This window comes from Daktulosphaira vitifoliae, unplaced genomic scaffold (assembly GCF_025091365.1).
Source record: "Daktulosphaira vitifoliae isolate Bord-2020 unplaced genomic scaffold, ASM2509136v1 Scaffold_2, whole genome shotgun sequence".
In the NCBI taxonomy this organism is placed as follows: domain Eukaryota; kingdom Metazoa; phylum Arthropoda; class Insecta; order Hemiptera; family Phylloxeridae; genus Daktulosphaira; species Daktulosphaira vitifoliae.
Window position 1 is genome coordinate 34,921,858 of NW_026099573.1, and position 27,700 is coordinate 34,949,557.

Here is a 27,700-nt window from a genome sequence, read left to right on the forward strand (position 1 = left end):
GTAGTCATCTCTACTATAATTCTGTTCTAATTCATGAGAGCAAAACGTTTTTATATTGCTAATTACTGATGCGGTTTTTTTATCCTGCCGCACTCGTGGGGTGTTGTAATATTAGGAAAATAACAAAAAGACACAACACGTTATTTTTGGTTCAGAATAATCTAATGTTTTATTTGTCGCTGAACAGAACTTTATATCGAAAATAAAAAGTGAAACAAATAAACACAGTAAGCAAGTAGACGGTTGACGTACTTAAGTAGGTATCCAAAAAAAAAACAATATATATCGTATCGGTGTGTCCGGTGCTGTGTTGTCGGCGATGCGGTCAAAGCGGTGTCACGGAGATGACTTTTCGTGTATTTGCGGCGGGTCGTAGATGGACGTGCGGCACTTGCTGGACTTTGTACCGTGGCGTATCGCACGCGGTGTTAGTCAGTCAAACTACCATATGCACGTAGAAGGTCGGCGGCTGATACAGGTGTCACGGGTCGCGGGGCTCTGTGTATAGAGAACAACGCGGTCCGTGTCATTACATCATTTAATATAATTTTTACCTCGTCGTCTTCAACTCCACAAGAAAAGTTGGTTAAATCCATTTTATTCCACTCAATTTGAAATCGTTTGAATAATTGTATTTCGGGCCCCGATGAATGATGTTTCATTTTTAATTCAAATATTAAATCCCATATTTGATGCGGTGGTATCACAACAAAGAGCATTCACTTTTNAATATTGAATCCCATATTTGATGCGGTGGTATCACAACAAAGAGCATTCACTTTTTCAGTAAGGTTCCACTCGAGAAGTAGTTGATAGACAGATGCTGCAATTTGTTCACCAGTTCCAGAATTTAGTTTTGGAACTCCAAGAAGCTGTTCAGTTCTATCAAAAGTCACAACAACTGGAAGTCTCTCTTGACGCATTAAATTGCTCGAGGGTAATAACTTACCATCCCAATGAATAATGACTGTATTTGATTCAGTATTAAAATTTTTTTTTATATGTTCAGCTACGTTCTGTCGTATATTTTGACGACGATTCTTAATTGAGGTACGATTAATTATAAGATTATGCACATCATGACCTAATGCTTCTGCGACAGCTATTAAAAGATGAACAGCATCTCTGTCGCTAATCTTGCAATGATCAAGAACCGCAATAAGTCGGTCTGTTATAAAATCAATTTTCCCTCGACCACTTATAACAATAGCCGAACTTGTTGATGGACCACAAAGTTTTTCGTCAAGCTCTATATCAGATTCATTTTCATTTGATGAAGATTGACACGGACATTTAGAATGNACAAAGTTTTTCGTCAAGCTCTATATCAGATTCATTTTCATTTGATGAAGATGTAGAAATGAACTCAATTTTGTTATCTAAAAATATTATAAATTAATACAAATTTCATAGTTTTCAATAAAATATTATTGTTTCTTTTATAGCCAAATGTGCACTTTGACGCATATTTAATTTCATAACACGTAAATTATAAAAGAAAACTAAAAATACTTGTCTATTAGATGGCAATTTACCACCAGTTATTTGATTTGATTCATTCCCCACTAAATAAATATTTATTCTAAGTTTTGTAGTCATTATTAAGAATGGAAGAAATTAATTAAGCATACATAAATACAAGTATAAAATTTAAAAAATAGTGTATATAATTGAAATGTAACTGACAACTGTGATGTAATCAATAGCATAAGCCATAAAAGTAATTTCCTACTTCACATCTATCATATTGGTATAAATAGATTTCGATAACAAGGTATCGTCCTATTTTATTTGGAGATTTTTGACAACTTGTTTTATCATAATGGCCAATACACTTAAATTAAAATTATTTTTTTAAGGAAATTAAATTTCGTACAACTTTCATATGAAACATTTTATCGTATCTCTAATAATTTGTTCTAAATAATTAAATAACCATAAAAAAATTTATTTTGGGAGAAAAATTTTTTTTTACAGTTTTATTAATTTTTTTCGGGAAATAATGAACTTACGGAAAATTTGATTATTATATTTTTTATGCAAAATTTAATGAACAATAATTAAGTTGGTATACGTTTTTACGCTACAGTCATCAGGTTTGAAGTTAATTAAAAAAAACTAAAAAACTACCCTTTTTGTCAATTTGTAACCCTTTACAGGCACGTGAAGGGGGTGGTTTAACATGATAAAATTTTACCCAAATTACTTTCTTATCATGTTGAACAATATGGGAGGCTGAGACATTGAAAATAATTTAACTTTTTTTTTGTCTAGTATAACTAAAGACCACCCTAATGTATATACATTTAAATATGTATACATATTTTATCCTTAAATGTTCAATTTTTAAATTTAAATATTAATTATAATTACATTTTAGCTTTTATAAATATTAAACAATTTTTTGTAGTTACTTATATAATAATATTCATATGAATGTGTATAGATTTGATGTGACACTTGTATAATAAGTATGTATATTTTAAAATTATTAATTATAATATTTGGTGTACTCACATTTTGAACATAGTAGTTTCATTTTTTATATCTTTTTGCTTCATGTATGGGGCTATTATATTACATTCTTAAAATATTCATAATATTCTTATTACGTATAGGCTAATATTACTGTAGAGTGTATGAATCCATTATTCTATTTCTCATCCACATTACATTACACTATTGCTATTCACTTCACAGTTCACACTCATTATTTTATTATAAACACGTTATTATTGACATTGTGGTTTTTGTTTTTCACTAATAATACTGTATTTGTCGTATTAGATATTATAGATATNTTATTTTATTATAAACACGTTATTATTGACATTGTGGTTTTTGTTTTTCACTAATAATACTGTATTTGTCGTATTAGATATTAATATCTAATAACTGGATAAGCGTTGATAACAGAAACATTTTGGATGCTTAACAGCTAATGCCNAATAATACTGTATTTGTCGTATTAGATATTATAGATATGAATGCGTATTATCAATTATCATACATAACACCAAGCCTGCCGCCAGGATGCCGCTCTATAGCTACTGCTATTTTCCATTATATTATGTGCTATAGTAGCAGTGTAGCAGTTATAATACAGTGTAGACTGTTAAAAACATAAATTACGAAATTTAGCAATCACTGCTATTATTTACATTGAATAGCAGTCTGCGACTGCTATTGTAAAATAGCAGTGCTATTATAGCTGCTATTGCTATTTTTTATCATCACTAACCTACATATTAAATCATCTAAATCATTGTTTGATAGTCTTCGGCACACAAAGCTTTTCAGACCTTATTTTTCGTATTATATCATTGGATTTTATTTTTGTAGGTTACGACAAACAATCTTGGAGGGCGATGATTAGTCAATAGTGTAAATATTTAAAACTATTACTAATAGTTTTTTCATCTCGTTTTTTTAATCGCGTTCATCTTCTTTAATGTAACTTGTTTTGCCCTCATTTTCGGGATCATGGCAATAATTTCTACTAGAACTGAATACTTTGGGTTATGTACCTTTAAAATTGGGACAAATTTTTACAGCTTTTATGACTAAAGTACATGTACGCTCTAATTTTACCAGTGTTTGGATAATGTGAACTATGCATGTTTATAACGCAAGTGTTATTAATCGTTTTTACACGTTTACGAAACATTAAACTATAGGTCTCCCTTCTCAATTCTATATTACTATAATGACAAATTTATAGTATATGCACTATAGTACTATCACGTAAAACTGCGCATAGTTACACGTCTGCAACCAACATTATAATTTGTTTTTTAACAATTATAAATGCATAAAGATTCTTCTTTTCAAGTATTTTATACATTTAATAAAGAAAAATGTTTTTGATAGAAAAAAAATTATGCAAATAAGGATTAATAAATGTGTCAAGTTTTCAATTTTGTTAAAAAAATCAAAATATATATATTTTTTATTTTCATTACTGTCTCAAATAAAACCAATAGCTTCTCAGCTTTTCATCGAATTTGAAAATATTTAATTATTATACATAACATGTAATTAATTTGTGTAATTTTAAAATATTTTATGTTTACATTTTAGAGGCATCTGATACAATTTTATTAGCCATCCCTTGAAGAAAATTAGTTGCTGCTGCACAAGCATTAAAATTAGGGTCACAAAATTCGGCATCCAGAGAAGAATTAATGGTTGGTAAAATCACATTGAATTCATTTTGGAAAAATTCTATTGACTCTTTTAAGTCGAATTCTTTCAGTAATCTTTTAGAACAATCAAGTTTTAACATAGAAGACAAGGTAACTGAAACATCCTGATCCCTAGTCTCCATATGTTTCCTCCGTAGATTTACACATTCACGCAACCCCTCAAAATAATTGTTCTGTTCGAATGACAATGTATCAGTCATAGATTCAGTAACTTTAAGTAATAACTCATCAGGTTCATCTTTGTTGGATGCATTATAATCAGTACAACTTTTGCTCCACATCTTATTAGATTTTTGATTATCTGATCTAAAATTGACTAAATGTTATTTCTAATTTACTTAAAATTATTCAGTTCTTTCAAATATGCTTAGAAAAACTATCAGCTTGCGGCTATGTATTGTATTGTTAAATAAAACAAAATAATCTTAATTCATTAACAACTATGCGACGACTTAGATTTAAAAATCATAACTTACAATATTATCTTAGTAATTACACTTTGTAAACTCGTAGAAGAATTAATAACTTCTGGAAAAAAAAAATCACATTCAATATCACTGCTTAAAACCGAATTCATATCAATAAAATCATTTATATTAAATAAATTTTCATCATCATTTCCTTCCATTATTAAAACACAAATGTCATATAAGTAATAAACACTGGATATAATTTATAATTAATACACCTTATAAACAATATGTTACTTCAGTTACAGTTACTTGAATTATAATTTAAATAAAAAAATGAGAAATCTCAGATAAATAATAACATGCATACTTTAAATTAATCATAATTTATCTTTACTTATAAGTTGAGGGTATATTGAGTAGTTTGAATAAATATGTTCATGATTTACGGATGATTAAAAAAAGGCGGTGGTGATCGAGCCACTCAGGGAAGGTCAACGGTACTTCGCGGTCATAAAGACCGCGATGGCTGCCGTTGAACTCAAAGCTCTGGGTGTCCAGTTGGCTGGGACCAGGAGGAGCCGAACGGGAGCCGTCCTTTTGGAGGTCCGGGGATCGGGCGCCCAGGCTGACAGCCTGGGCGAACTGCGCGCTCAGCGCAGTTACCGCCTGTATCCAGTAGGAGGGGAGTAGACNCCGCCTGGATCCAGCAGGAGGGGAGTGGACTTAGCCTCGCCCTGGACAAGACCGAAGCGGTCTTGTTCACGGGCAGGTACAAGTTCACTCCTCCACGGCTCGCCGTGCTGGGGGTGGAGATCCCGCTTAAGGACTCCATGACTTATCTGGGCCTTGTCATAGACAAACGTCTAAAGTTCGGGCCGCACATTACTCGTGCGGCCCAGCGGGCCCAGAAAGTTATGAATTGCTTGGCGGGACTCATGCCCAATCTGGGAGGGCCGAGAGAGATGCGGCGTAGACTTTTAGTCAGCGTCGTACACTCGGTTCTCCTGTACGGGTCCCCGGTTTGGGCGGATACTCGTCCAAAAACCGTGAGGCCCTGCTCAGGGTGCAAAGGCGGGCGGCGATCCGGACAGTTACGGTGTCCGGAGTGGCGGCGGGTATCCTGTCGTCACTNACGGTGTCCGGAGTGGCGGCGGGGATCCTGTCGTCACTGCCGCCCGCCGATCTGCTCGCCGAGGAACGCGCCGCCGGGCATGAGCTCCGCCGAGAGCGCAACCGGTCCCTCGAACCCGAGGACCGGCTAGCGCTCAGGCGGATGTCCGTGCTCCGGTGGCGGACTCGCCTCTCGGAGTGGACCCTCATAGGACCCGATCGGCTGGACAGGTGGGTGGACCGGACTCACGGTGAGATGACTTATCGTCTCACCCAAGTGATGTCCGGCCACGGCTGCTTTAACGAGTACTTACACCGTATTCGTAAAGCAGCCGCGCCGACGTGCGACCACTGTTCGGATCGTCCGGGAGAGGCTGATAGCGCTTTGCACACCCTCTTCCGGTGCGAGGCGTGGGCCAGGAACAGGACTCTTTGGAGTCTGGACTAAGGTCCACGTTCCGAGTCGGGTCCATGGTGGACCTGATGTTGAGGGAGGCCGAATCCGTCTTATTAAAGAAGGAGGAAGCGGAACGCCTGAGAGAGAGGCAACCACGCCGCCCGGCACAGGAGGACCTGAGGCGCTAGTTTAGGCCAGTGCCTTAGGTATTCGTGTTTATATGTTTCTTTTATGTTTGTGAGTTATTTTGCCCCCTTCGCAAAGTCCTGCCTCCACCTCCACACGGTGCAACCCGGGCAACGGATCACACTTTCGGGATCCGGCTAACGGGGAAGGCCACACCACGTTGTGAATCATCTCTTGATTAATTTCGGGCTGATTCACAACGTGGTGTTGTGAGTTTTAAGGACGGCGTGAGCCGGCCTGAAGTAATACTTATTGGTAGTTCCAAGGCGGTTCACAACTAAGCCAATCGGAGCAATAAATTTAAAAAAAAAAAAAAAGGTTGGGCCAGTGACAATGGAACGGAAAGGTTACTGCATTAGGGAAATCGGATGCCCCAGTGCCAGCGTTTGGTGTGGGGCGTAGGTGTCGACGTCAATCGAATATGCGCTAATGCAGGAGTGTTGAGGCAGGCTCCTGCAGCCAACCACGGGGTTGGTACTGTGACTGCAGGGAGTGGTGATGACTAAGCCACTCCCACCGGTGAAATAGTCTGTAGGGCATTGGTAACGGATTGCTTGGACAATGAAACGGACATGACGACGACCATCCCCACAGATGCATCAGCGATACACGTCCCGTTTTCTGTTCTTCGACACCTTTACCCGAAATAGATAAATAACTTTTCGAGAAACATTTGGATTTAACGATATTAAACATCATACTTAAATATATTCTTCACACACTAAACTAATATATACCTAACCCTCTAAATCGTGTCTAGCCGAAGACATAACCCTCAAAAATTGAAAAAAATTCCTTTTATCAAATAAAAACTTGCTTAACCAGGTTTCTTCATTTAGACAATTAAAATAATTAATTTTATTTTAGTTGTTGAGTCAGTAAAATAAAATGTCCACAGAGTGAAATGAATATTTTAAACTTTATTACAATAGGATAATTAGAAATAATTATTTTGATGTAGTCGGGCACACTACTTTTATCAGAAATATCTCGACGACTGAGATTACAGTATATCACTGTTGTTGTGACCGGGTTGGTACGGTAGACAAAATGAAAAGATAATGCGTTTGATAATTAGTTTATTATATTTAAAAATATATTTACACTTATAATTAACTTCTCGATTTTAATTAGTTGATAATTAATATAAAAGATTCAGTGAACAAGTTAACATAAAAGATTCAGTGAGCAAATTAACAAAAGATTCAGTGGAGAGTCGTCCAGGTTCGACCCTATGAACTATATGACTCTTGAACGAGTAGCTGACTCCTACTGGCGCGTCGCCTCAGGCGGTGGCGGCCGTAGGCCCAATGCATTGAAAAAGGCTGAGCAAGCATCGAATGTTCTAGAAGGACTAGATGCTTGCCTGGTAAATACTTTATACAAGACAATAGAGGCTTCCGTTCCCATGATTATTATATATATACTATTAAATTACATAATTACAATTAGGCAGCAAAAAGCCAGTTCACAACACTGTGCTTGTTAATATTTATTTAAACACAATAAAGTGATCGATTAAGATAGATCACTGTTAAATAGCCACTAATTAAGTTGCAAAAAATATTTAATAAATTTTAAGTTATAGCTTATTATTTTATGCAATAAAAAATGCATACATTGCACTGTAATCGAATAGTCTACTGTAAAATAATGCACAATATGCAGTGTAAAACAATATATGTAATTAAATATAAAATTTTAATTTAAATTTATATTATTTCAATTACCAAACCACACACTGTTAAAGTATTTATTTAAGTTTTTATTATAAAATTTAAATAAAATAATCTAATGTTTTGCATTTTTTTTGTACATCGATTTAAATTAATTCTCTCATATGTTTAATGTTATTACATTTTAAAAGACAGTGCATTGAAAAAAAAAAAAATTTATAGTTCTACTAATAAAACTCTAATCCTACAATACGTCTATTATCGTATTTATTTCGCTTATCGGTATAATTTGTGTGTTCCATTACCAATCTATAATATTCCAATTTTTTTGGTAACATCTTGCTATATAATTAATTTATAAAAAAAATGATTCTTGTTCAGTTTAATTGTTATACAATAAACGAATGCACTTGGAGTATGTGTACTACCTTTTCACGGAGGAATTTTTGGCGGCTTTACATTGTTTTGTAGCTCGTCGAGATCTGCCCGCTGATTTATACTTTGATTGTGAAGTTCTAATTACCTTCGTAAACTACTTTGTAAGCCTGATTATCAAAATAATGTAATCACCAGTCTTCAATGTAATTGGCAATTTAATCCTCCAAGCGCACATCATTTAGGAGGTCAAAGGGAGGCCACGGTTCGTTCTGTCAAATCATAATGGTAATCATAATTATTGAAAATCAAGTTCTGACCTTGTAAGAATTTTTATGGTCATATTCCGCGAAGAGGCTATTTTTATCGCGTCCTTTAATTCTTCTCTCCTCTGACTCAGCCGAAAGTGATTCCCTCATGCTGGGAAATTTTTTAATTGGCAACTCATTTCTTTCTCTCTCAGAACATGATGTACCGGGAAAAAAACGAATTTTGTTAAAAGATGTAACTAGTCAATCAACTTTTCCAGTCTTTCAAGGCGGCGCTGAAAGGACTACATTCTCTATAAACCCGCAACCATTTGACGAAAAATGGGCGTAAAATAAATGTCAATGTCATAGTCGTCATCATTATTAAAATATTGTAACGTCACAAATTCGAAGGTTTATGATTTTTTGTTATGTCTACTTATTTATTTTATCGCGCGAAAGAACCTTTTTCTGACACAGCGGTGTCAACCACTCATTATTTTGCCTCTGACCGCTAGATAAGGCGATAAAAGAGAAATATAATTAAAATCGAATTGTTTATCAGTATTGATCCCTTCCAAAAAGACGACTGGCCGTTATCGATATGAAATTCCCGTTAGATCGGTGTTGACTCTTCTCTATTCTTTCTTCTGTCATTGACCGTGCTAGGGTGCACACATTTGTTGTTTTATTGACATATTTTTCAATGATGGAGTAGAACCGCCAACGGCGAACGGCCAGATCTTTTCGGCGAAGCATCCAGACCATCGGATGGGTCTCTTCGGAGACCGGGTATCGTTTTTTTTTTTATATTATATTTATGTAATGAGCTATATTTTATTAATTATTTTATTGTAAATTAACTTAATTTTGTTTATGTGTGAAGAGCACGTGTTTCTTCTAGCCAACGCTAAGGAGCGAGTGTCCAGACCGCTCCTGGTGTTCTTCATTAATTTCCTGTTAACATTAACGGATGTGTTCCAATACCGTCCGTGATGTTTGTAATATTATTTGTTTAAATATTTTATTTTATTTGTATTGCCTTTATTTGTAGACATGGTTTTTGATGCATTCGCATTTTTGTCCATGTTTAACTTAATTTTCTTTTTTTAACAATTAAATTAAATTTCCTTATTAATTTCAATTGTAATATTTATTTTATTGCGCGAGTAACTTAATTACTCGCGTGTATTTCATTCCTATTCCTTAATCTAGACACGGGCTACGGTATGTTTTACATATCAACCACATACAACTTTGATTGGCATAATTGTGTTCTATAAACCACGAGGCATTATAGTAATTTATACATATAACGACATATTAACTTAGATTATACTTTTAATTAACTTAAAATTAAATTCCACCTATGGTCCGGTAATCATATCTGATAGGTGTGACACCTCGCCTAGGTGGTGGCGACCCTTGCTACTCTAGCTAGTCGTTATGCAAGTGGCAAACCACGTTGTTGTTACAGGCCGAATTACTAATCTAAAAGCCCGCTTGCAATATAATTAAAAAAAAATATCATTCAAAAAAGCAGATCATATACTGGAGGCCTCTACCATAAATACTATTAAGCAAGGTCACAATGACGGGATCACCAATTTTCATAATAGTTATATGAATCTAATATGCTTAGTATATTTAGTTATACTAATTATGAACATTTTGCTGTAACCCACCAAAGGGAGAACAACAAAAACTAGCTTACATAACACTTATTATAATCCCAAATGCGTAGCGACCTTATGTCGAATAATATAAATAATTTTTAAAAAAACTAAGAAAAAAGTTAATATATTTTTGTGATTCATGGAAATGGGACTAACAATTGTAAGTCCGATTAAGTCATTTTTCTCCCCTTAGCAAAAAGTATATAGTAAATTTTTATATTTTAATGTTTTATTTTATTATTTACATAAAAAACATTTTTCTCTTATTTAGTAGCTTAATATAATTATATTAAAAATTGGACAACATTTTAATTTTCATTATTTTCAAACATTTTTAAATTAATTTTGATGTTAATTTTCTATTTTTCTTTTAAAATCCTTCATTGGTCAGACAATATAATGCCTAGCTCTGTAGGTTGGCGATCCTTTTTTTTATTATTTATTTATGGTGCCATGTTTAGGACTGGATTATTACCCATTGTGATCCTTAAAAAAAAAAAATCGTGAGCCCATACAACATACAAATAACTTTTATGAAAATTGATAATTTTATCACCGTGACCTTCCCTTGTGAATTATTCATATTCGTTAAATGTGTGGTGTATTATGTATTATATTGTGGTACATTATAATAAACTACCGAACATAATTATTAATTCTTAAGTTATGATACTATTTAATAATACAACTATGTTTTTTTTGTCTTTTTTACTCTATAATTTTTGTACTTTAACCCAATTTGCGTAAGTTAAATAGATAAATAAAATAATTAATAAACCCAATCAGCCAATAGGAACAATTTTGATATAATTTAACTTTAATGAAAGATGAGTAAAATACACGAAATTAATAATTCTCTTATTATTAAAGATCAAGAATGTCTACATTAAAAGCATTTTTTAAGAATTAAAATTTCAAAAATAAAATAATTTTAATAATTATAATTAAATAAACATAGTTTTCTGTACTGGAGCTTTTACTAATAGATGGAGCTATTATAGCATAACCAAAATCAAAGTGATCACTTCTGGTTCTATGCACTCTAAATGTACCATTTTCTCCCCAATTTCTGCTAAATGAGTTCATCAAAAGCCAATAATTAACATCATCATATGTGCCCCAGCCAATCAGCTTTGCAGCATGTTCATTTTCCAATTTTCCCCAAACATGAGCAAAAATTTCTATAAAAGAAAAATAATATGAAATACGAAGTAGTATAAAAACGTTACACATCAAGTTTCAATTAAAAGATTTTTGGAAATGTTCATATTTCTTAGATTTTCAGAAATGTAGAAGTGATTTAAGTAATTTAATTTCATTATAAAATACATAAAAATTATTAATTTACAATAAATAATATAATTTTACAGTAATTTGTTTCATTTTTTAATTATTAAAAGATAAAAAAGAAATATTATTAAGCAAGCAAAAATCGAAGAGAAGAAACATACAAAGTGTTGTAAAAATAGTTGCTGCAAAAAATGATCCTTCATTAATACGTAAAGAATGGTAATTATATCATATTTAGTTAGTTTTGTTCGCTATTAATAACTAGTAGTTTTTATATTTTTACATTAATATTTTCAATTAACAGTTGTTCAAAAAAATGTCTCAAAAACATTCAACAAGAAAAACTTGAAGTTATAATGAAAATGTTTTATGAGCTGCATTCTAGAAATGAACAAGACCTTCATCTTCAACGAACAATAGAAATAAAAGAAATTACTAGATAACGAAAACGAATAGAAACAGAAGAAGGAAAAGAAAAACCGAAATCCAAAAGTGTTCAGTATATTTTAATAGCAGATGGACGGCATATTCAAGTATGTAAGAAAACTTTCAGTTTTGTTGATGATGATGTTAAGGAATTGCGTTTGTTTTGTGACAATCGTGCTGGGCAGAACAAAAACCACGCATTACTCAAAATGATTATGGCTCTAATTTTTTTACACAAAGAGGACACTCGTTTTTGCCGTGTGATCGTGACTTCGCATTGATAAAAAAACAACTGAACAGAGTGGATCGTCTATACACTTTAGAAGACTATGTAGAACTTATTTTAAAATCATCAAAAAACCCCGAAAAATTTTCAGTGTTCTTAGTTGATAAAAGTATGATTTATGACTATTAAATGTGGTTTCCACAATTCTATATTAAAAATACTAACGCATTAGAATGTTTAAGCCGTAATAAAACATTTAAACAGCGTCGTACAATTGAAAAATTTTTAATTTCTAAATAACATTATTTTTTATGTGTATCAGAAAAATGTGGAATAATTAAGGCAAGTGAATTTATTGACAGAACAATATCATACCCTTTCAAATTGAGAAAAAACAATGCAATGCCCATACAGTACCCAAAAACACTACCTTATACTTCGAGCTTACCAATTATTGAAAATAAAATGAAAGATTTGAAGCAATTAGCGAAATATATTCCAGAGCCAGTATTATTATCATTTTGGAATTTTATATTTTCGTTTCAAACTGAGACACCTTAAGCAAGGCAAAATAGAACATAACATATTTCTATAATTTAATTTCTTATTATTTCAAAGATATCAAATTTTTGTGACTCAATATTAGTATATAATCTACTCTATATTATTTAATCATGTCATTTTAATTTTTATGCATATTAAAGCTATTTATTTATAAGAAAACAGTTATTTTCGAAATATAAATGATAATTTGAAACATAAACGGCACATGTCCACGGCCTTAAAGTCCTTCAAATACCTACAGTTTAAATATAATTCTTAAAGTGATTGTGGAAACATGTATACCATGTCTTAAACTATATTATTCTATAACATACAATTTGTAATTTAATTTTTTTTAAATATATTAAATTTTTTGTGTTTCCTGAAAATTTTTAAAACTCTGATATGTGCCCTTTCTGCATTTAGCGATTATATATGTACATATTATATATATATCATTAATCCGGACTAATAAGGGCTCTAGGTTGTCCNTACAGTGGAGGTGGAGGAAGTGTACGGGGGGATTAAATCCTACGTAAAATAACCTAATGCTATAGTGGGGGAGAACGATGAAACTCAACGTAATCTAACCTAATGGTGGGCTGTGGGAGAGGATGAAACACACGTTTTCTAAGAATTTTATCATGGGCTACCAGACGTTTAGGTAAGCATATTTTTCAACATTAAAGATGTCGCCGTACAGTAATGATAATTGTCGTGCGGATTTCATGAGAACAATGGTAACGTTTGTCGTTATGCCTTTATAATTTACTATTGGTAAAGAACAAAATTGGATGTTATAAGTACGCACAAATGAAGTGAAACTACTTTCAGAATCATTCAAATGAATAAAACAAAAAAAAACAACTAAAAATTTGATTTGCATTTGAAATTAATTAAATTTATTAATTTACTTATTCTATTTTTACAAAAGATATAATAGGCTAATGATAATTGAAATATCTAATACGTGTTTTTGATTGGACATGATAAAGATCTCGAGTCAAAAATGCATATAATTTTTGTTTACATTTTTATATGCACAACCAAAATTACTTGAAATTAAATTATTCAATGCATTTTAAATAACATTAATTTTCAAAATTTCAAGGGTAAATAAAAATAAAAATATATTTATTACTTACTATTATTGTTTATTAATAAACTATATACAATTTTATTTTATTTTTACATTAATATAATATGTATGTAATACCTAAGGATATAATTAATTTTATATATTAATAATAAAATATCTAATAATTATAGATAATATTAAGAATTATATATATTATTTATTTATAAAAATAATTATGAATACATACAAATATAAGTAGGGTAAAATGGAGAGAGCTGGGCCTCCCGCCTCACCCACTCTCCCTCTTTACGGTGATGGTGGAGGAAGTGTACGGGGAGGATTAAATCCTACGTAAACTAACCTAATGCTATGGTGGGGGAGAACGATGAAACCCAACGTAATCTAACCTAATGGTGGGGTGTAGGAGAGGATGAAACCCCACGTTTTCTAAGAATTTTATCATCGGCTACCAGACGCTTAGGTAAGGATATTTCCAACATTAATGGTACCACCGCACAGTAACGATCACTGTCGTATGCATTTTATGATAAAAATGACACCACTGGCTGTGTTTCATGCCTACGTATTTTATTCTTTACTATATAACCGGTTAAACACTTCTTGTCCTGTCACATTTGATTTTGATTATCATTGACGTGCAGTTGTTTTTTTGAAAACCAGAAATTTATTATTTAATAATTTACACGTATAAATAAAACCATGAACCAGCAAGTTCAATCGTCTTCTACACAAGGTATGTAGATTTTTCCAATTATAAACTTATTTTATTTTAATAAATTTATTTTTTAAATATTTTTAATTTTTTAATTAATTAATTTATCAAAAATAGTAAAATAAAGCCAATACCTAATTTTACTATCAATTTTATATAAATTTATGATTTATTTATTTATTATAAAAAAAACTTCTTTACTTATTTTTATGTATAAAAAAATAATTTATTTCAGTTTTTATTAAAGCTACTTCCGAGACATCTGTTTCATCACGTCAGGCGGCTAAGCGTAGTAGGGCTAATAATAGCGCGGTTAGGTCGAAAAGGCTACGTATGCAATTGATGGATACCCGTGATTTCACCGAGATCGATTCCGCATTTGAGCGTGGGGCCGTTTGGTTTTATCGGAAGAATGTGGAAAATTTCGCTAGCTATCGAGATTTTCTGCGCGCCGTTAAACCCGAGCTGGTCGCCAGACTCCCTGAAATCGTAGGTAACCGCCCGATCAAGTATAATCTCAAATTGGATGCCTCATACCATATACCGCGATCAGAAGCACCAACCGAGGACCGTGCCTTCAAAACACGGGCTAAGGCATTGCTATCCGATACGAATATCGGGTGTGCGGTCGATGAAGATTTTGAGGTTATGCTCGCCGATGAAGACGTGTACTATGGGAGGGGTAGCGGCTTTACTTTATCGCATATCGACGGCATTATGCTCAGCGTATACAAGTAAACGCCCCTCGCCGTCTCATCGTATATTCCGATTCCGCCCGGAATTAATAATAGAAAAGCAATCATCAACCCACAGAATATCGATCAGTCTTGTTTCAAGTGGTCTATTTTGGCGAGACACGTCAAGGGAGACCACAAATATCGCGTTGATCGAAAATATTTTAACGAGAACACAGGTATGATTTTACAGGGTTGACGTTCCCCACACCTGTGTCCCAAATTAAAATATTTGAACGACAAAACCCTAACGTGTACGGCTTGGAACGAGACGACGTTAAGATGAAGTGGTTGGTGTATCCGCTAAGAGTTGCCGAATAAGAACAACAGAATCATTTTGATCTATTGTATATTAGCGACTCTGAAAAATCACATTTCGCGTTCATTTCAGATTTTTCTAAGCTTCGTAAACAAAAAACCAGACACCAAGGTCGCATATACACTAGCAAACATTGCTTCACCTGCTTTGATGATCGGCCTAAAAAGCATATTCTTCGGGGTCAACAAGCGTTGGAGCAACACAAGTGGATATGCGGCAAAAATAAACCAATTTTACCTGTTATGCCGGCAGAGGGTGGTAAGGTTGAATTTGAAGCGTGGGTAAAGACGCAACGGTTATCGTTCGTCATCTACGCCAATTTTGAGGCCTTACTGGAGAAAACAGACGATCGTATGGGTGCATACACCAGGACTGTGCACACCCACCATCCCATGAGCTATGGGTTTATGGTGAAAACATCGGACGATGTACCCTCCGAGCTCCTCGAACGCTACGGTATACCACAATCACCGGTGATATACCGTGGGTCTGAGGATCGCGAAGAGGTCGCTAAGGCATTTGTGATGACTGTAACTGAAGTGACTCGCAACATTTCTAAATTTTTGCGCAAAACCAACGTTCCTATCCCAATGTCTGCCGATGATGTGCGCAGGCACGGAGAGAAAGTGGTATGCGACTTGTGCCGTACAGCATTCAAGGATTCCAACCCTAAAGTCGTAGACCACTGCCATTTATCGGGGAGATTCAGACAGACGTTGTGCAATGCATGTAACCTAAAAGTGAAGACGGTCAATTTTGTACCGTGCTTCTTGTACAATCTATCAGGTTACGACGCGCATTTCATTGCCATTCAATTGAGGTACGACGACCAAAGAATTTCGGTCATACCGAATTCCGAGGAGAAGTATATTTCAGTAACGAAATACGTGACCAATTACTTTTCCATACGGTTCGTCGACACCTTCCGGTTCATGTCCACCTTGGCCAGTAACCTAATGACGCCTGATTTCGTTCAATTTCAGGAGACGGCCAAAGTGTTCCGCCCGGAAGACATGCCGTTGGTGACACGTAAGGGCGTATACCCCTACGAGTACACTGATAGTTGGATTAAATTGGACGAAACGGAATTACCACCTCAAGACGCTTTCTATAGTCAGTTAAGTGAGTCGAATATCGATGATGATGACTATAGACATGCCACGGAGGTGTGGAACCGTTTCGGCTGCTCAACCCTCGGTGAGTACAGCGACCTATACCTTAAGATCGACGTGTTGTTGTTGGCTGATGTATTTGAGAACATCCGCGACATCTGTACTTCAACGTACAATTTGGACCCGGCACACTATTACACCGCGCCCGGTTTTAGCTTCGATTGTATATTGAAATACACCAGGATGAAGCTGGAGCTCTTGAACGACTACGACATGCTATGTGGAACAGGGCATTTGTAGTGGGTTAGTGCAGGCTGTCAAGCACTATGCAAAGGCCAACAATCCTAAGACACCCGATTACGATGCGTCAAAACCAGACTCATGGATCGTGTATCAAGACTGTAAGTAATCTATACGTATATATAAACGCGCAATAATTGAGCGATGGTTTAAAAACGTTTAATGTATACAGGCAATAACCTTTACGGGTGGGCTATGAGTCAGTCGTCCATGCCGTACGGTGGTATAAAGGAGCAGACCCTATGGCTGACCTCCAATCGTTGTCGGACACTGGTAATGCGGGGCGTATATATGAAGTGGAAGTATCGTATCCACAAGAGCTGCATGACGAGCACAACGACTCAATGCTAAAGCAGTTGTGGGTTATTCGATAAATTTTCACATTTTATAGGAAAAACCATGGAGAACATGCGGAAGCGAACCCGCATTGAGCTAATCTCCAGTTCCAAACGTCTACTCAAGCTCGTAAACCAACCAACCTTCAACGACTGTATCAAATGCGGTGAGAGGTTGTGCGCTGTCATAATGTACACAAAGATTGTAAAGTTTATCAAACCAATATATGTCGGTTTAGCAGTGCATGACATTAGCAAGACGCTAATGTACAAGTACTTCTACGACGTATTGAAACCACATTATGGCAACGCAATCGAATTGGTTTACATGGATACTGGTGAGTACAACCGTACAAAATAGAAATATTTTAGAATTTAGAAATTATTTAGTAGAAATGTTTTTTATAATATTTATATATTTNGTAGAAATATTTTTTATAATATTTATATATTTTTAATTTTTCTCAGACTCCTTCATATACCTGCTCAGAGTCGGCGACTTCTACCAGGATTTAGCTGATAGCCCCGATTTACTTGTACACGTGGACGCATCTAGCCTGTCCATGGATCACCCTTGCTACTCCACCGATAGAAAGAAGATGCCCGGCTTGTTTTCAGACGAGACCAGTGGCCTCACCCTCTTTGAGGTCGCTGCACTTCGATCAAAGGGCTACGCATATGTCATAGAAGGCAGCTAACTCATAAAGTCTAAGGGGATCCTAGGGCACGTCGTCCGGAAGCATCTGTCTTTGAATGATTACAAACAATGTTTGTTCGAAGACGATGGCGATGGCGACGATGCGTTAAAACGAGCATTGGCTGAAGAGAATGCCCGTGTGGTCATCGGAGCTGTACGCGATGGAGGGACTCCACCGACATTATCGCTACCATACACTCCGTACCGACAGAACGTGTCAATCGGTTCGTTCGAGCACGAAGTACGCACTTTACGTACAACCAAGTTGGCGCTTAACCGTTTCGACGATAAGCGCTACACGCTCGACAACAGAATCGATACGTTGGCTCACGGGCATTATACTATACCACCACGATCACCACTATAGGAAGGTTATACAAATATAGTAGTATTTAAGTGATTCTCGTTGGAAAAAAATATTGTTAAAATTAAATATTGAAATCATAATTTGTAAAAAATATGTGTAAGAAGTATAAATAGTTTTAAGATTTTTTTTGTTAAATAATTGTAAATAAATGTTAGTAAAACACATGTAATCGTATATAGTTTTAAAATGTAACATAAAAAAAAAAAAAAAAAAGAAAATATACTTATATTTTTAATTATTAAAAAAAAAACTCGTGTAGTATTTGTAATTGTCTATTTATTTAACTAAATGTTTTATTACAATAATGAAAAAATGTTTTATTATAATTAATAAAAAACGGTAGCACAGTGGGGTCGCGGCATAGTGGACACATTGCATAGTTGGGTCCAGTATAGATTTAATCTGACAGTGATTAAAATCACTATCATAAGAAACGCTTCGATGCAAATCTGTAGATAGTGTTTAATTTTAAAAAATTGATGGATAATTGCAAAAGCAACATCAACTTCTATTAAAATAAAATAGAAAACCCATAATTTTCATACAAAAATAGCATATTTTTGAATATGGTAGCTATTTGCGTATAGAAGATAGGTCGTCGGGACAGATTTTTTTTTAAATTTTGTAGTACATAAAATAAGCTTTAATTTTATATATGTTTAAAAGACGCAGTATTTCCGGAACGTTTTCAAAAATTAAGTTGAAAAAGTTATTTTTTGTAAAAAAGTTACTATTTTAAATCCTCCCAGTGAGCAGAATAAGTGTTAGATTTTCAAAAAAAATTATATCAAATGAAAGGGAAATATCTAAGGTTTCAATACAAAAAAATATTATTTTTATTTGTTCATTTTTGAAAAAGTTATGGCAGTTTTAAGTACAAAAAACATCCCGATAAAATGTAATTTTTATCGCAAACATTACATTTTTTTTTAAATTTTCGACAGCCATTTGCACATAGAAGATAAGATGTCGGGACAAATTTTTTTTTTTCATTTGATAGTATATAACATAACCTTTGATTTGATATATGTTTAAAGGACGCAGTATTTCCGGAACATTTTCAAAAATTAAGTTGAAAAAGTTATTTTTTGTAAAAAAGTTACTATTTTAAATCCCCCCAGTGAGCAGAATAAGTGTTAGATTTTCAAAAAAAATTATATCAAATGAAAGAAAATTATCTAAGGTTTTAGTTTAAAAAAAAATTATGTTGATTTGTTCATTTTTGAAAAAGTTATGGCAGTTTTAAGTACAAAAAACATTCCGATAAGAGGTAATTTTTATCGCAAACATTACATTTTTTTTTAAATTTTCGACAGCCATTTGCACATAGAAGATAAGATGTCGGGACAAATTTTTTTTTTTCATTTGATAGTATATAACATAACCTTTGATTTGATATATGTTTAAAGGACGCAGTATTTCCGGAACATTTTCAAAAGTTCAGTTGAAAAAGATCTATGTTTTTTACAATATTTTAAGTTTTGAACGCCCCCTATATAAGGGGAAATTGTCCAATTTTAATAAAAAGTATGTCAAATGAAAGATGTACTTATAATGTATTTAGAAAAAAAAAATTTGTGCTGATATATAGATTTTTCAAAAAGTTATAGCATTTTTAAGTTGAAAATTTAAAATCGAAAATTTTAACACAAAAATAGTGTTTTTTTAACTACGGCAGCCATTTAAATGTAGAAGAAAAAGTGTCGGGACAAATTTTTTTTTTTTCATTTTATAGTACATAAAATAATAAGCTTTAATTTGATATAAGTTTAAAGGACACAGTATTTACGGAACATTTTCAAAAGTTCAGTTGAAAAATTTAATTTTTTTAAAAAAGTTACCATTTTAAATCCTCCCCAATGAGCAGGTAAGTGATAGATTTTCAAAAAAATGATATCAAATGAAAGGTAAATATCTAAGGTTTTAGTATAAAAAAAAATTATGTAGATTTGTTGATTTTTCAAAAAGTTATGGAAGTTTTAAGAAAAAAAAGTGAAAAAATTTCGAAAATTAGCGATTTTTAAATTTGTAATTTTTTTGGATATTTCCCCCATTTGCGGGGAACGAGAAAATTTTGTTCAATTTTTAAGGGTAATGTCTTCAACTAGATACGATTTGTGATCTTTTGACGTATTTTTGAAAGAAATCGGTCCAGCGAGAGCTGAGAAAAAGTGGCAACAGACATAAAAAAAAAAAAACATCATAGTAAAATTAATACTTTTTCCGCTTCGCATCGAAGCAAAAAAAAAAAAATATGGATGCTTCATATAATATCGATTGAATCTATCCATTTATTATGTGAATTATCCAAACCAACAAATTTGACAAAATATTTGTCTTTATTCTTCTTAATAATCTTTTCCACTAAATAAACTTCTGGAAACTGAGTCTTGCTAAGTTCGTGCTCATAGAAACAACCATTTATAGGTCTTTTGTTTTCATCTGTCAGTTCGTACACGACAGGTTTTGTATCACGAATTTTTGCGATTATAAAGACTTCCAATGTCCAATTTTGTGTGTATCCTTTTGAAAATACTGCTTTATGTTTACTCAGACGAACTTTATCTCCAATATTAAACTTTTTGTTGTATTTTAAAATAGGTAGCCGTTTAAAACTGACTTTTCCAGGAATACGTGATGCTATACTAGGAGTTGTTCCTATGGCGCTGTTTTGTATTATTGTAATTTGTTATTAAATCTGCTATAATGTTTATCCAACTATATGATCTATTCGTAGTAAATTTTTTCCACATTTTTCTTTAAGTTNATTGGTAGTAAATTTTTTCCACATTTTTTCTTTAAGTGTTCTATTAAATCGTTCCACAACAGCCGCTTTCATTGTAGAGTAGGTTGAATAATGATTTATATTTTTGTTCTTCATGAGCATCCGAAAATGTTTGTTGAAAAATTCTAAACCTCGGTCTGTTTGCAAGTTTTTTGGAGATCTATTGAACAAGACTTTTTCAAAAGCTGATTTGACATTTGTACTAGACTTATTTTTTAAAGGCACAGCCCACGCATATTTTGTATAAACATCGATTATCGTTAAAATAAATGTAAAATTTTTATTTTTTGTAGAGTATTTTTTCATATCTACTAAATCTGCTTGCCACAAGTCATCTTTGTCGTACGATACAACTCTTCTTCTAGGAAATATTTTTCTAATCGTTCTATGTAATTCATTTGCTACTTTCTCTGCTATTTTACTCATGATAGTACACCTAGTTCTCGTAACTCTTCTTCTATTGACAGTATTTCGTTTCCCACGCCTGTATTTCCAGCACTTCTTGCATTGTGTAAAAGTTCTAATCGAACTATGAGTTCATTAGAATCGTTCCAATATACGTATTCTTTAGGTCTTTTGTTTAAAATTTTGTAGGTTAACACACCACTTCTTGTTTTCGGAGGAAATAAGTTACTAATGATGTATTTATATTTATAACCTACATTACATTTCAATTTTCCATCTCGAAAATGAGCATTAGTGTAAAGTAGTAAATNTTTCCATCTCGACCTAAATGGGCATTAGTGTAAAGTAGTAAAATTTTATAATCCGATAAATCCATTTTATTGAATGAACCAACTGCAGGTTTACTTTTAAATAATAATTGATAAAGCCCATAACTTAGTGGTCGTGGTGCTAATGTCCCAACTTTAATAGTTGAAAAATCATCGGTTATTTTAACCGTAGTATTACCCATGATAAAATCATTATCTTTCACATATTTTAAACCGTAAACCGGGTCCATTTCTAACAACCACTTTGAAAAATCTTCTCGCTGCATTTCACTGGAAAACGAGCGTTTAGGCTTATCGATATTTGCCGTCTTTATTTCTTCCTGTGATGTAGAAGATTCATTTTTTATTGAACTTTCCATCTTTATTTCCTCTTCCTGAGATGTAGAGGGTTCGCTAGAGCTCTGTATCATATCATTTTCTTCGGATGTTAAGGATGTAATTGGATCAGTTTTTACTATAGGACGGGCTTTTCCCAAGTGACGAAACAATGACTTTTTATGATTTTGCTTTTCTTCCATTTCAACACGATTTTGATTAGCTATTTCTTGAAGAGGTGTCACCAGCGGTCATATGTGTACGTACAAAATTTTCCGATTTCTCAACATTTCTATGAATTAACTGTATTTTATTTTTTATGTTTTGTTTAGAGCGTATGATTTCTTTCAACACTTTATCCGACATCTTGATATTAATTAAACATATAGCAGTATGAGTCGTCTTTTTATACTCGCGTCATTTTTATGAATATATCAAGCCCACATCGATATCGACCATTGTTGAGGTAATCATCTTTCACTCTAGTAATGAAACTATATCGTCCTTTATTCCATTATTGTGAACACATTGCTTTGAATTCATTAAAACTCATATCACTGGAACAATGATCTTCAAAAACGTGTTTGAGATTTGTTTCGTCTTGTTTGTACAGTATAATCATATAAGTGTTATCTCTTATCAGTTGTTTTGGAATTCTAGAATACGTCTGTGTTAGGTAAAAACTAACAACACCATTGTGTCGACCTCGCTAAAAATAAGATGTCATATGAATTTGTTTTTCACAAATCACATTATCCAATACAAATACAGATTTTGCTTCTAATTTTTCGGGTGGACGCACGTCTTCACTGCTAATGAACATAGATAATTTTTCCACATTATCCATTAATAAAATCCGCACGACAATGATCATTACTGTACGGCGACATCTTTAATGTTGAAAAATATGTTTACCTAAGCGTCTGGTAGCCGATGATAAAATTCTTAGAAAACGTGGGGTTTCATCCTCTCCTACACCCCACCATTAGGTTAGATTACGTTGGGTTTCATCGTTCTCCCCCACCATAGCATTAGGTTAGTTTACGTAGGATTTAATCCTCCCCGTACACTTCCTCCACCATCACCGTAAAGAGGGAGAGTGGGTGAGGCGGGAGGCCCAGCTCTCTCCATTTTACCCTACTTATATTTGTATTTATTCATAATTATTTTTATAAATAAATAATATATATAATTCTTAATATTATCTATAATTATTAGATATTTTATTATTAATATATAAAATTAATTATATCCTTAGGTATTACATACATATTATATTAATGTAAAAATAAAATAAAATTGTATATAGTTTATTAATAAACAATAATAGTAAGTAATAAATATATTTTTATTTTTATTTACCCTTGAAATTTTGAAAATTAATGTTATTTAAAATGCATTGAATAATTTAATTTCAAGTAATTTTGGTTGTGCATATAAAAATGTAAACAAAAATTATATGCATTTTTGACTCGAGATCTTTATCATGTCCAATCAAAAACACGTATTAGATATTTCAATTATCATTAGCCTATTATATCTTTTGTAAAAATAGAGTAAGTAAATTAATAAATTTAATTAATTTCAAATGCAAATCAAATTTTTAGTTGTTTTTTTTTGTTTTATTCATTTGAATGATTCTGAAAGTAGTTTCACTTCATTTGTGCGTACTTATAACATCCAATTTTGTTCTTTACCAATAGTAAATTATAAAGGCATAACGACAAACGTTACCATTGTTCTCATGAAATCCGCACGACAATTATCATTACTGTACGGCGACATCTTTAATGTTGAAAAATATGCTTACCTAAACGTCTGGTAGCCCATGATAAAATTCTTAGAAAACGTGTGTTTCATCCTCTCCCACAGCCCACCATTAGGTTAGATTACGTTGAGTTTCATCGTTCTCCCCCACTATAGCATTAGGTTATTTTACGTAGGATTTAATCCCCCCGTACACTTCCTCCACCTCCACTGTATTGGCGGTGAGTGAGTGAGGCGGGGGCAGCTCTCTCCATTTTACCCTACTTATATATAATAAATATTTTCTACATTTATTTATATATGATTATTAAAAAGATTGAAGCAGTTATCATTTATTACTTTCTTAACTATTTTTTTGGCGTACTACCAGTCTATAGTATTCCAAATTTTTTGGTAATTGAAATTACAGCTTTTAAACGTATTTTTACAGTAATTAATAATCTAGTGGTGATAATACTAGTGAAATATTATATTACCTTTAACAATCTAACTAAATGTGATTTATTAAAAACTTAAATTATAAAAATAATCTATAAACACAAGTTTTTAAATTGTAAAAAATTTAAATTAAAAACTTAAACGAATTAAAAAAAAATTAAAATGAATACTACTTATTGTACTAATGCAGAATATATGAAATTATAGTCTATGGTATTGACATTGATAAGATAAAAATTATCGCGAGCTAAAAATTAAAAAAGGATTTATATGGGTGGGTCGCTAACTATTATGGTAGCTGGGAGCCTGTGACCGCTAATAGTTACTGTAACTTTAAAGAAACTGTACTAAGTAAATGCCGAATCCTTCTGTTGGTAACTCGTTTTATATTTTTTAGGTTACAGATATAATTTATATATTGCAAAGAAATAGTATAATAAAAAATGTATACATTTTAGTCTTTATATCCTGATTAGGATAAAGTATGTAATGTTGCAGAATTTGACTAGTTTTTTTTTTTTAAATCTTATCAATTAGAGATGTATACAGTAGGTGTAAAGTATTTTAATAGTTGTGTATGTGATAATCTCCACTAGTCAACCGGTCTGATATCTGTCATCCTATCGTCATCAGCTGACCGTCACTGTGCACCTGTACCAATATTGTTGTATTTCCCCCCAATGAACGTGTTCAAAGTTGGCACCACCACCACCCGGCGTCACGATCAGCGGCCATTATACAAATGCCGCGACAACGGATTTTTCTCTTCCCAACCATACTACCGAGGCGACAAGTCGTGTTTTTCTGTATATAATTTTTATAAAACGTAATTGCAATGAATTTCATGATATAGATTGTTTAAAAACTTTATACTTTTCTTTTGTAAGATCTAGTCTGGAGTACGATTCTATTATTTGATCTCAATTTATAGCCAATGATATTAAAAAGACTGAATCAATTCAACAACGTTTCTTAACTTCTTTATCGGGCAAATTTAATACAAATAGAATTAACCATAACATTTTTTTTTTAATAATTTGAAAATAGACTATTATTTAGAAGATAATATTTAGATGTAAGGTGGATGTATAATTTCCTCAATAACAAAATAGATTGTCCCGAAATTTTAGAAAAGATACCACCATTCAATGTTCCTCAAGTATTTCTTCATAAAAATTCCATGTTTTAAATATCTACCCCCACAAAGAACTATTGTAAAAACTAGCAAGTTAATCGCATGCTAAACTTATGTAATTTTGATTCGTCAACATTATTATTGTCAATATGTCGTAATACTATCAAAGTATAATTTTAAGCGATCTTTCAAATATTTATTTAAATTCATTTTTTATTTTTTTAATATTTATAACTTTAAAGTTTTAAGTTATATAGCTTGTTATTATTTTTATTGATTTGTATTATTTCAGTAATGGGCGTTGAATGATGAAATAAATAAAATAAAAAATAATAACGTTAAAATTGTAAAATACAAAATCAAGAATTTTAACACAAAATTAGCAACGGTAGCCATTTACACCGTTAAGACAAAAAAGTCCGAATTTTTTTTTTTTCATAATAAAGCATACATAAGCTTTAATTTGAGGTATATATAAAAGTCAGATTTCCAAAACACCTTAAAAAGTTAATTTTTTGTTGAATAGTTGTCATTTTGAATCCCTTCTGTGGGCAGCTAAAGGATCAAATTTATAAAAAAATATATCAAATTATAGAAAAAGACATTATGCATCTATACAATAAAAATGATATTGATATAATCATTATTGAAATAGTTATGGCAGTTTTAAATGAAATAAATTGAAAAAATGTCAAAAGTTAGTGATTTTTAAATTTGTAATTTTTTTGGAGATTTCCTCCATTTACGGGGAACGAGGGAAATTTTTTCAATTTTTGAGGGTAATGTCTTCGACTAGATACGATTTGTGATCTTTTGACGTATCGTTGAAAGAAATCCGTTTGGTGAGAGCTGAGAAAATGTGGTAACAAACACAAAAAAGAAGACATAGACAATAGACTGTAACGACTATCGTCGTAGGACACTATTAAAATAACACAGGTTTGGTTACCACAAGTGGCACGAAACCGTATATTAATTGTTCAGAAATAAGAATAGTCAACTATAATTTAGAACAGAAATAAAAGAAAAAGAAAAATGTACAATACACAATATTTATTAGAAACCGCCGGTGAGGTTGGAGACGCTGCGGATTAATACAGTGCGATATCTCGAGATTTGTATCGTGCGGTGTCACGGAGATTACTTCACGTATATTTGCGGCGGGTCGTAGATGGACGTGCGGTACTTCCTGGACTTTGTACTGTGGCGTATCGCACGTGGTGTTAGTCAGTCAAACTACCATATGCACGTAGTAGAGCGACGGCTGATAAAGGTGTCACGGGTCGCGGGGCTTTATGTATCGAGAATGCCGCGGGACCGTATCAAGTCCTTATGTTTTTGATTGTCATAACAAATATTCCAAGTATATAACAATTGAAATTAAAATATTTTTACTTTATATGTTACTAGATACTAGCATTTATAGTTCAAATTAAAAATTTGTTTAGTTACTTTTGTACGGGTGTAAAACCAGAGGAAATAAACTCCTCGAAATGATGAAGTATAGTCTTTGGCAGAATATAATTGCACCAAAAAATCTTATAGCGTACCACAGTAATAGTTTGGTCTAATGCTAGTACGACTGTTATAATTATTTTATAACACCAGACCCGCACAAAGACATTTCTCAGACAAAAAAAATTTTTCAATGCGTTCATTTTTTATTATTTTACGAAATTATTTTTTGGATAATGGTATTGTACTTTCAACACAATTATTATATACTAAATACATCAAACTATTACTTGTTCTATTTCCAGTATATCTTGGTTACTTTTTCTTTCCATCCAGCTTATTTTTTCCATGCGTCTTCAGCACCACATCTCAGATGATTCTAATGCTTTTCTTTCAATTTTATTTATAATCTAAGTTTCACAGCCGTATAGGGCTATACTCCAAACTAATGTTTTATTGAGTCTTTTCGTAATGCTAAGGTTCAATTTTTTGGACGTGAATAATTTTGATTTTTTATTAAACGTTGATTTTGCCATTCCTATGCGTCTTTTGATTTCTCTTGTGCCCTTCCCATCTATTGTAATCATTCTACCTAAGTATGGAAATTCGCTTACTTGGTTTAGTT

At 32.7% G+C, this 27,700-nt stretch overlaps 2 protein-coding genes and 1 long non-coding RNA gene across 3 annotated transcripts in view; 2 read left to right on the forward strand and 1 right to left on the reverse strand.

Annotated features, from left to right (window-relative positions):
* The first annotated feature begins 3,463 nt into the window (after positions 1-3,463).
* Positions 3,464-5,314, forward strand: LOC126899847 (uncharacterized). Its single transcript, XR_007702718.1, has 3 exons — positions 3,464-3,831; positions 4,081-4,187; positions 4,256-5,314. It is a non-coding gene; the product is annotated as an uncharacterized LOC126899847 (long non-coding RNA).
* A 5,858-nt stretch (positions 5,315-11,172) lies between these two features.
* LOC126899820 (cathepsin B-like) overlaps positions 11,173-27,700 on the reverse strand; it is a 41,947-nt gene continuing 25,419 nt past the window's right edge. The window contains exon 6 of the mRNA XM_050675044.1: positions 11,173-11,467. Coding sequence (XP_050531001.1) covers positions 11,193-11,467 — 275 coding nt within the window. The 3' untranslated portion in view covers positions 11,173-11,192. The remainder of the gene's footprint in view (positions 11,468-27,700) is intronic.
* Positions 17,404-18,107, forward strand: LOC126899832 (uncharacterized). Its single transcript, XM_050675062.1, has 2 exons — positions 17,404-17,720; positions 17,851-18,107. Exons 1-2 carry the CDS (start codon positions 17,447-17,449, stop codon positions 18,078-18,080), a joined length of 504 nt encoding a protein of 167 aa, XP_050531019.1. The 5' UTR covers positions 17,404-17,446; the 3' UTR covers positions 18,081-18,107.

Bases quoted from the DNA above. Each gene is read 5' to 3' on its own strand.
- LOC126899832 (XM_050675062.1), top strand. From the start codon at position 17,447: ATGGAGAACATGCGGAAGCGAACCCGCATTGAGCTAATCTCCAGTTCC. The intron at 17,721-17,850 runs GTGAGTACAACC...AATTTTTCTCAG, and splicing joins ATTGGTTTACATGGATACTG to ACTCCTTCATATACCTGCTC.